Source organism: Arachis ipaensis, chromosome B4 (genome assembly GCF_059453495.1).
Source record: "Arachis ipaensis isolate K30076 ecotype BB chromosome B4, ASM5945349v1, whole genome shotgun sequence".
Classification (NCBI taxonomy): Eukaryota; Viridiplantae; Streptophyta; class Magnoliopsida; order Fabales; family Fabaceae; genus Arachis; species Arachis ipaensis.
Genome location: NC_142439.1, coordinates 117,480,176 through 117,490,732, shown reverse-complemented (window position 1 = coordinate 117,490,732; position 10,557 = coordinate 117,480,176). Strand labels below are relative to the sequence as shown.

At 35.1% G+C, this 10,557-nt stretch overlaps 1 protein-coding gene across 1 annotated transcript; it reads left to right on the top strand.

Moving 5' to 3' along the window:
• The first annotated feature begins 395 nt into the window (after positions 1-395).
• LOC107636909 (LRR receptor-like serine/threonine-protein kinase EFR) lies at positions 396-3,646 on the top strand. Its single transcript, XM_088484821.1, has 3 exons — positions 396-2,258; positions 2,356-3,052; positions 3,249-3,646. The coding sequence occupies exons 1-3, from the start codon at positions 396-398 to the stop codon at positions 3,644-3,646; spliced, it is 2,958 nt and encodes a 985-aa protein (XP_088340947.1).
• Positions 3,647-10,557: the final 6,911 nt, after the last annotated feature.

Sequence of the window (10,557 nt, the reverse complement as noted above, 5' to 3'; positions counted from 1 at the left end):
TTGCTGCCCAAAAAAATTTGTTATTTCTATGTTAAAATCTTGGCCCTCAACAATTTCTTTCAAGCTCCTAGTTCGAGCCCCATTTGTCAACTAGATATGCTAAACTTCCACTCGTCTCAAGTCAATATGTCAAGTTGTCAACTATGAAATTTTCCACTAAGACAATAATGGAAGCTGGACTTTAAACAAAAATTTGGTTTGATAATGATATGTCTGAATTTTAGAGTTTATTTTCAAATCCATATATAATCAATTTATCTTTAGTGATATACTTTTCATTCAAGAATATAAGTTAGCGATGGAAATAGTACTATATATATCCCATATAAGATCAAATACTTAGCAGTTAGAACAATATGCAACCTTCTAGCTACCTTGTTTTCTCTCCTTCAAACATGTCATCACATTTGTTATGTCTTTTCTTTTTTCTCTTCACTTCAAACGCTGTTGCCTCTGCCTTAGGAAATGAGAGTGACCATCTTGCACTGATCAAATTCAAAGATTCAATATCTAGTGACCCTTTTGGAGTGTTATCCACTTGGAACAGCTCAACCCACTTTTGCAACTGGCAGGGAGTCAAATGTGGCAGCAAACATCAGAGAGTCACAAAACTGACTTTAGATTTATACAATTTGCAAGGGTCAATATCACCGTATGTTGGCAACCTTTCCTTTCTTAGAGTCTTGAGCCTTCAGCTCAATAACTTCCATGGTCATGTTCCGCAAACAATAAGCCGTTTGTTTCGACTGAGGGCACTTGCTTTATATAGTAACAATTTAGTTGGGGAGTTTCCCATTGGTGCCACGAACTGTTCTAAATTAAAAACATTGATGTTAGACCACAATCATTTTAGCGGCCACATACCAGTGGAGATTGGGTTTCTTGGGAATCTTGAAAGATTGTTTCTTGTTTCAAACAATTTTTCAGGACCAATCCCATTATCAATGTGGAATTTATCTTCTCTTGTTCTTCTTAGTGCAGCTTATAATAATTTGGAGGGAAATATACCTGACGAAATAGGCCATTTGAAGGACTTAGTTAATATTTCACTGGGAGTTAATAAAATGTCTGGTAAGATTCCACACTCGCTTTACAATTTGTCATCACTCTCTGTCTTAACACTTTCATTCAATCAACTTGAGGGTTCTCTTCCAAGCAACATGTTCTCCAACCTCTCAAATCTCAGGATCATTGAACTGGCTGGGAACCAATTTTCAGGTCCTATACCAACATCCATCACAACTGCATTTGGCCTTCAAGAAGTTGATTTTTCTATCAACAATTTTGTTGGACAAGTCCCAAATCTAGGAAGCCTTCGAAATCTCTCAGTTCTAGATTTAGGTACAAATGATTTTGGAGGGAATTCATCTATTAATGAGTGGGAGTTCATAAAGTCTTTGATAAACTGTAGTAAGCTGCAAGAGTTTGGTTTCGAGTACAATAATTTTGTAGGTCATTTGCCAAATTTCATAGGCAATTTGTCCACCAAGATCAGCCAACTAGCATTTGGTGGAAATCAGATTTCCGAGCAAATTCCTACAGAATTAGGCAATCTTGTTAACTTAATTTCCTTGACAATGGAGAACAACCACCTAACTGAGTCCATTCCAACTTCTTTTGGTAACTTTCAAAAGTTGCAATATTTGGATATGAACAGTAACAAATTTTCAGGAGAAATACCCGCTATCATAGGTAACCTAAGCCAGTTGTCTGAGTTAGATTTGTCACATAATATGTTAAATGGAAACATTCCTTCAGCCATTGGAAATTGCAAGAGATTACAAAGTCTAGATTTTTCATATAACAACCTTAGTGGAATCATACCATCACAAGTATTTGAAATTCCATCTTTGTCAATCTTGTTGAATATTTCACACAACTCATTAAGTGGTAGTTTACCAAGTGAAATAGGCCTGCTTAAAAGTATTGGTACACTAGATGTTTCTGAGAATCATCTGTCCAATAAGATTCCGGAAGCAATAGGAGAATGTGAGAGTTTGGAGTACCTTTATTTGCAGGGGAATTCCTTTCATGGAATCATACCACCTTCTCTGGCTTCTCTAAAAGGTCTTCAACACTTAGACCTATCGCAGAATCAGTTGTCCGGAACAATTCCACAAGAACTGCAGAACATTTCTGTTTTGGTATACTTCAATGCTTCTTTTAACATGTTGGAGGGTGAGGTACCAATGAATGGCGTGTTCCGAAACACAACTGAAGTTTCATTGAGCGGCAATCGCAAGCTTTGTGGAGGGATCGCAAGCTTAAGGCTTCCACCGTGTCCTTCAAAAGCTACAAAAAAGAGAAAACATCATGGATTCAAGATTTGGATGATAGTTATCATACCATCTTCAGTTGTGTTTCTTCTTTTGCTTTCATCAATTCTTGCACTCTTTTCTAGAAGAAGAAGACAAAGAAAAGCATCTGTATAATGCAACAAATGAGAAAGTGCCCAGAGTATCATATCAGAACCTATATAATGCAACAAATGGGTTCTCAAATGAGAACTTAATAGGATCCGGTGGTTATAGCTCTGTGTATAAAGCAATACTTGATTCTGCAGAAGAAGTTGTTGCTGTAAAGGTTCTAAACCTTCAACTGAAAGGAGCTCACAAAAGTTTCACGGCTGAATGCAATGCTTTAAGAAATATCAGGCACAGAAATCTAGCGAAGATTGTAACATGTTGCTCTAGTGTGGATTACAAGGGAAATGATTTTAAGGCTCTGGTTTACGAGTACATGTCGAATGGAAGCTTAGACAAATGGTTGCATCCCAATAGAGAAAGTTCGAACAAACTAAGAACGCTAAACCTGCCGCAGAGATTACAAGTTATTATGGGCATTGCCTGCGCATTGCATTATCTTCACTATGAATGTGAGCAGCCTGTTATTCATTGCGATTTGAAGCCGAGCAATGTCCTTCTTGAAGATAACATGGATGCTCAAGTGAGTGATTTCGGTTTAGCAAGACTTATCCCAGTGGTTGATGGCAACTCTCAAAACCAAACCAGCACCAGTGGAATCAAAGGAACAATAGGTTATGCTCCTCCAGGTAATTTCTTTAAGGAAAAAATGCAATTAATCCCTTAGTTCAGTAGTTTAGAGTGTAAAGTGCAAATGAGTGAACGCTCACAAATTTAATTGCATTTTTCTTCTTGTCTAATATTGTTGTCACTCGAGATTCACTAAATATCCATTTATTTTCATCCTTTGTATCTCTTACTTTTTTTTTCTAAAATGCATCGTAGAATATGGAACAAGTTCTCAAGTGTCAATAGAAGGTGACATATATAGCTTTGGCATTCTTGTTTTGGAGATGCTAACCGGGAAAATACCAACAGAAGAAATGTTCAAAGATGGGTGTAGCCTCCACAACTATGTCCGTGATGCATGTCCAGATAATATCTTGGAGATTGTTGATACAACTCTGCTGTCATTGATAGGTGAAGAAATTCAAGCACCAACAGGTGTAGAAGAAAATAATCATATTGAGAATGAAGGACATTTGCAGAGTAATGTTGAGAACTGCTTATTCTCATTATTCAAGATTGGTCTTGCTTGTTCTGTGGACTCACCAAGAGAAAGGATGAACATGATGGAAGTCAATAGAGAACTCAACATTATCAAAAATAATTTTCATGCTTGAGTGTTCAATGTTAATTATGGATTACTTATGTGACACAATCTGTTGGTTAACAGTTCAGGCAGTTTGTTGAAACTGTCCTGAACAATTTAGTATTTCAATATTGTTTTTAATGTTTAAGTCAAACAAAATCCTGTGAGTATTGTATGTCATGAATAATTCTTGATTTGTTCAACAAGTCATGCTAGCTTTTTATGCAAGCAAATATGAAAGAGTGCAATTGTGAAACAATTTTTGTCTTAATTTCTTCTCATGTATATCGACCATGCTATAAAATACATATAAATACACATTGAAATTATATTAAACTACACATATATTTATATACAAATACATTGATAATTAATTTTACGCTAAACTTGACTTTAAACTAAACACCTGCGCTATGAAGTTTGGAGTCAGAAAATACACTATATCTGCATACACCTGCAGTAAATTTCCAACTTAGAATGATTCCCTTGTTTCAGTTTTTGCACCGGCAATCATAAGCATTCAGTTAATCATAAAATGCTTCTTGTGCAACTGCATTTAAATTATTTCACATTTAATTTTTCTTTTTGAAAAAAGGAGTTGTTCCGTAATAATAGAGTTAACTAATATCAAAATTTTCTTTCATTTCTAAAAAAACAAAAATCTAGAAAACTAACTCTATATACAATCTGTTAGGTTTAAAAAAATAATGATTTAATTAATGATAACTAAATATTATTATTAGACTAAAAATCTAATTAAATATGTAATTAATTTGTTAATTGTGCAAAAATTAATAAAAAGCAAAACAGACCTATTAACAAATTTTAGGCTGATAAATTTTAAGGAAATAGTTACTGATCATACCAATACTTTCCCATCAAAATACAAAACAAGCTTAAGACTAGAAATTAGTTTTTTATTTTATTGTTTCATTATATTTATTTGATATACTTGAATTTTAATTTATTTGAACATTGTATTATTTATTTTAAATAAAAAAATTTTATTATTTATGAATTGACCACTAATTGTGTAAGAAAATTTAAATTTAAAATTAAAATTGACCATTTATTTCAAATTAAAAAAAATTAACATTACCGTCAGAATTACCGTAGGAATAATCCGATAGTAATAGTGTGCTAAACAACATTTTTTGGTGCCAACAATACTGTTGGAAAAATCTACCAGTAACTAATTAGTTTTTCGAACTGGTAATCCATCAAGATGATAAAATTTCGACAGTAAACATTTACTTACGAGGTTAATATCGTCTGTTTTTTTCGACGGTAAATCCAATGGTTTTCGGCATTTTTCTTGTAGTGATTCTGGATCATCTCCCTCTACTCTGACAAACCTGGTGATGTCACAGGTTGCGGATGCATTGGGCTATACGTTCATCATTGTCCCAAACCCCAACTACATCCATGTGTCTACGGTGGCAACGCCTTCTCCATCCGCTCAGCAGTCTACTGACTCAACGATGCCCCCCCTCGGTGACGGACACCGCGGTGCTGAAATCCTCTCACGGTAGCTTGCCAGCTGATACCCCTCCACCACCTCCCATCGTACGGATTAGGATCTGGCTTGATGGTGGAATGGCGTAAGTACTACTTTAAGTCTCGTATATGCTGAAAGTGTTTGATAACTCATGATTAGTGATTCTTGATTATTGATTCTAGTTTTAGTGGATATAGGTTGTAGATTTGAATTGCTAAAAATGTTTAATATATCGTGATTAGTGATTCTGATAGTTGATTGTAGTTTTTGTGGATTTATGGTTGTAAGATTGAATTGTTGAAAGTGTTTTGATATATCTTGTTTATTGATTCTTGATTATTGATTCTAGTTTAGTAGATTTATTGGATTTATGGAATTTGCTTCTTGATTATTGATTGTTGATTGTTGTTCATTGATTGTTGACAATTGGTGTTTTTTAAGTTAATTGTTGATGGATAGAGTTTGTAGCGCATTCCAGTTATAGACGAAACTCTGCCAAAATTTGTAAAAAAATCTTTATATATTATGGTTATTTCCTTCTGAAATTTTAATTTATGTTGCCATATTGGTTTGTTTATGAATTGTTCATAGATTTGTGCCAAACAACAATGCATGTACTCAGGAGATGACCAACGTCATTAAGCTGATGTACGACCATCCATGGCCGAGTTACAAAAAGATCCCGTCTGAGACCAGAAAGCGGTGATTTCAGAAGTGGACGATAAGAACTTAATATAGTCAAACCTTCTTAACTAGTCTATATCTTCTATTTTGTTTAATATGATATATTTTGATTAATGAATTTTAAAGTTTCTTTGTATAGATGAACTTTATATGGGACAAGGTGCACGATATCATCGTTAGGAAGATATACGACTATCGTATGGGTAGGCGACTGTAACAGATATTGGAGGATGTACGTGAGAGGCACAACCACCTCACTTCCTGACTCCACCCAGAAATTAAGAAGGTCTGTACATTCACTGGGAGACCGATGAGGGGTTTACGCATCAACGTCTCACAAACAGAGCTAACAGGGCATCGGTCAGGTCGTCCAAGTATACCGGTGATCAGCAACCTTCATGAAGACTAAGGTCAGCTGGTATGTGGCTTCTCTAATTTTGTTATTAATTTAGTTATATTCTTTGACATATCATTAGTAGGCATCCTAACAACTTATTTCAATGCAACATGTATAGTCAAATTCGTTGGATCACGATGCGACCTTGGCGGAGACCTTCAAGTACACCCATACTTTGAAGGAGAACATAGAGAGATTTGCTTATCAGCGGCCTGCGGATTATTATGTGAGTAAACATCTGATCTTCTGATATAAAATTTTCAATTAACTGTACAACTATCGTCCTAATTATAATAATATGTGTTACACAAGAGTCCTACACACAGAGACCGGAGGCCGCAACTTACCAATCTCAGCAAAGTGAGAAGGACGCCAGTGGTGCTATTGTTTCAGTCGTCGATCTCGATGCAATTTGGCGCAAGGCCGCCTCAGCTCCGTACAAAAACCGCGTATATGGGTTGGGGTTGTTCTTCGTCGGCAGTCTCCGCACCTCCACGTTGATGCCATTGTCTACCTCTGCCACCAGTCGAGCCGTTGATCCTGAAGAAGGCATTGATTTGAGGCTATAGGTGCAGGAGCTCGCCCGGAGCCTTCACGAATAGGTCAGGAGCTGACTGAGACTCGGGAGAGGTATCAGGAGATCCTCACATGCTTGACGGACACGGATGATCTTAGGCTGGAGTGGAGGGAGAATTAATAACTTATATATAGCTTTATTCCCTAAAATGCATCGTAGAATATGCAACAAGTTCTCAAGTGTCAATAGAAGGTGAGATATATAGCTTTGGCATTCTTGTTTTGGAGATGCTAACCGGGAAAACACCAACAGAAAAAATGTTCAAAGATGGGTGTAGCCTCCACAACTATGTTCGTGATGCATGTCCAGATAATACCTTGGAGATTGTTGATGCAACTCTGCTCTCATTGATAGGTGAAGAAATTCAAGCACCAAAAGGTGTAGAAGAAAATAATCATATTGAGAATGCAGGACATTTGCAGAGTAATGTTGAGAAGTGCTTATTCTCATTGTTTAAGATTGGTCTTGCTTGTTCAGTGGACTCACCAAGAGAAAGGATGAATATGATGGAAGCCAACAGAGAACTCAACATTATCAAAATTGCTTTTCCATGCTTGAGTGTTCAAAGTGCATTGATCACTTATGCTTGTTTTGGAGTTTTAGTGCTCTTTAATTAAAAGCAAAAGAAAAAGCTTGTATGGAGTTTTAGTACTCTTTAATAAAAAGAGAGAGAAGAATCGGCATTAAATTATTAAGGAGAAAGAAAAAAATCGGCATTAAAATTTTATTTGGCTAATTTTTTTGTTTTAATTTGAATTTATTTTATTTTTAAATTGATATTAAATTATTACAATATGACAAAAATAAAAATTTAAAATAATTAAAAGGGCAAAATATTCTTATTATTTTAAATAAACGTTCTTGTATTAATTTTTTAAAGAAGTTAAATATGATCTTTAAGTATGTCAACAAAAGAGATAGATATATGTAATCTTTTAAATTAATAACATTAGAGGATATATATAGATACATAATATCTGAAAAGATTAATAAATCTTACCTAAAAAAATATAGTTAGAGATATCTTTTGCTTAAGATAATAAAAATAATACGAATATGTTTATTTTTATTAAATTAAATTATTAATTTAAAATATATCTATCTTTAAATTTTAAATAAAAAATTTTATAATTTTAAAATTTAAATATGTGAATAAAATTAGATTAATAAAAATATACGAATACGATTCAAATTGTATAGAAATAGGAGCAATTTTATCTGTGAATAAATTCATTATTTTCAATGAACAAAAGAAGATAGTATATAAAATAAATTTTATGAGATAAATTATAATTTTAAACAAATAATTAAAATAAATAAAATATAAAATTATTAATTAATTTGATTTTATGAACTAATTTAATAACCTTAATAACTTATATACTAATAGAGCATATTAAATTTCTTATAGTAATTATAAATTACGGAAAAGCTTTGCATACAAGTCATTGGCTTGTATGCTTTACAAGTTCATTAAGCAATAAAACAAAAAAAACGCGCTGCTACACATACGTTGTATACACGCGCTATATAAGATCCCGCGTATATCTAACTACCAAATTTAAAAGATTTGTTTCCTTCTTCGTTTTCGTTATTTGGAGATTTGCTTGTTCGGCTTCCCTCCTTCTTCTCCATCGTTCTTTTCCTCTCCTTTTCTCATTGGTATGTTCTTCGTTTACGTTACTTTCCTCTCTCTGTGCAACTCGAGCTTCGTTTTCTATTTTGATTTGTTGTTTTCTGAAATCAAAGTTTGAACTCGTTTTGAAGATAATGGATCATTCAACCTCAGATTGTCAGCTGAATCCAGGCGAAGTGGATTATGAATTTGAATCTAACGAAGTTCCTGAGGTTTGATTTACATAGGATTAGTATGAATTTTCTTGCAGTAATTTGTATAGCATTGTGTAGTTGAAAAATTGTTGAACATCGACTGTGAAACTAACACGTTAACATGAATCTGTCGATTCAATGTATTAGTTTTGATTAATTATCTGAAATTTATAGCAGACGCTCGGGTGTAGATCAGGTCTTTTTTGGGTGTATTTTTGCTAGAAGTGTGGGTGTATTTACACTTTACTGGTTTTTTGTTATTTTAATTGAGTTGTTGTTGTTCAGGTGTATTATATCAGACATGATTGGGTGTGTTTTTAGTTTTTGGCATGGTGTATTCTGCAGCATGTGTATTTACAGTTTATGGCTTTATTGTCATTTTAGTTGAGATGTTGTGGTTCGGGTATATCATATTAGACATGATTGGGTGTATTTGAATCATATCTATGGGTGTATTTGAATCATATCTATGGGTGTATTTACAGTTTTTGACATGGTGTAATGTGCAGCCTCTCTCGGTTGTTGATGACGAGCTTGTTCCGAAGGTTGGAATGACCTTTACCACCCTTGAAGATGCTGGAAAATTTTACAGGAACTACGTCAAGGCTGCAGGTTTCTCTACAAGAGTTCGGTGCACAAATAGGAAGGGAAACGAGATTAAGAATCAACTGATTACATGTAGCAGAGAGAGAAAATGGAAATCTAAAATATCTCCGACCGAGAAGACCAATCCAACAGCCGGTCTAAACTGTCCTGCAAGAATTTATATACACACATTGAAGGATGTCGGTGCTTGGATCATTTCAAAGGTTGTGCTGGATCATTCACACCCCTGCTGTCTAAGTAAAACAGAGATGCTCAAACAGCACAGGGAACTAAGCATGTCCATTCGTCGTACAATAGAGAATAACGAGGAGGCCGGTATCAGACCAAGCAAAACCTACCAATCATTTGTTGCGGCTGCCGGGGGTCACCGCGAGTTAAATTTTATCAAAAAGGACGTGAGAAATTACATTACCAGGGAAGTGCGGAATGTTTCCGAACAAGAAGATGCAAAGGAATTCGGGAAATATTTGTTAAGAATGAAAGAGAAGAATCAGAATTTCTTTTTTGAGCTCCAACTCGAGGAGGATCAATCGATTAAGCTGGCTTTTTGGGCCGATGCAAGAAGCAGAGCTGCTTTTGAGTATTTCGGAGACGTCATTTCATTCGACACCACCTACAATACAAACAGGTAACAAACTGCCCCTGTTTATGATGCTAAATTAATGTATTTTTACGAATCCACAGCAGAGGTGTATATTGGCTGTTTCTTTGGGTGTATACGAAGCATTCGTTTGGGTGTACCTAATGATTTTACATTCTGCACTATGGTAATTTGTTTCAGGTATAATTTGGTCTGTGGTTCTTTTGTCGGGGTGAATCACCACGGTCAGTCAACACTTCTCAGATGCTCTTTGATGAAGAACGAAGAAATTGAATCATTCAAATGGTTATTTCAATGCTGGCTTCGTTGCATGGGAGGAAACGCTCCAAAAGGGTTTCTCACCGATCAGTGCGCATCAATGAAAAGGGCTTTAGAGGCCTGTATGCCAACAACAATTCACCGTTGGTGTATTTGGCACATCATGAAGAAGATTCCAAGCAAATTAAACGGGTACAAAGGACATGCCGATATTGAACAAGAAATGAGCCAAGTTGTTTGGAACTCTCATAGCAAAGACTCATTCGATAGGAATTGGAATGATTTTCTGCTGAATTTTGGTCTTGCGGACAACAAGTGGCTTTCAGGTAATGTCTTTTTAAAATCTGCAACAGAGGTGTAAATTGCATGTTTTCTCGGGTGTATTTATAGTCTGTGTTTGGGTGTATTCTGCAGATCTGTACGAAGACCGTCACATATGGGTTCCTATCTATCTGGATCACCACTTCTGGGCAGGGATGAGAAGCACACAA

Bases quoted from the DNA above. Each gene is read 5' to 3' on its own strand.
- LOC107636909 (XM_088484821.1), top strand. From the start codon at position 396: ATGTCATCACATTTGTTATGTCTTTTCTTTTTTCTCTTCACTTCAAAC. The intron at 2,259-2,355 runs GCAAGCTTAAGG...TACCATCTTCAG, and splicing joins GCAAGCTTTGTGGAGGGATC to TTGTGTTTCTTCTTTTGCTT. The intron at 3,053-3,248 runs GTAATTTCTTTA...AATGCATCGTAG, and splicing joins AATAGGTTATGCTCCTCCAG to AATATGGAACAAGTTCTCAA.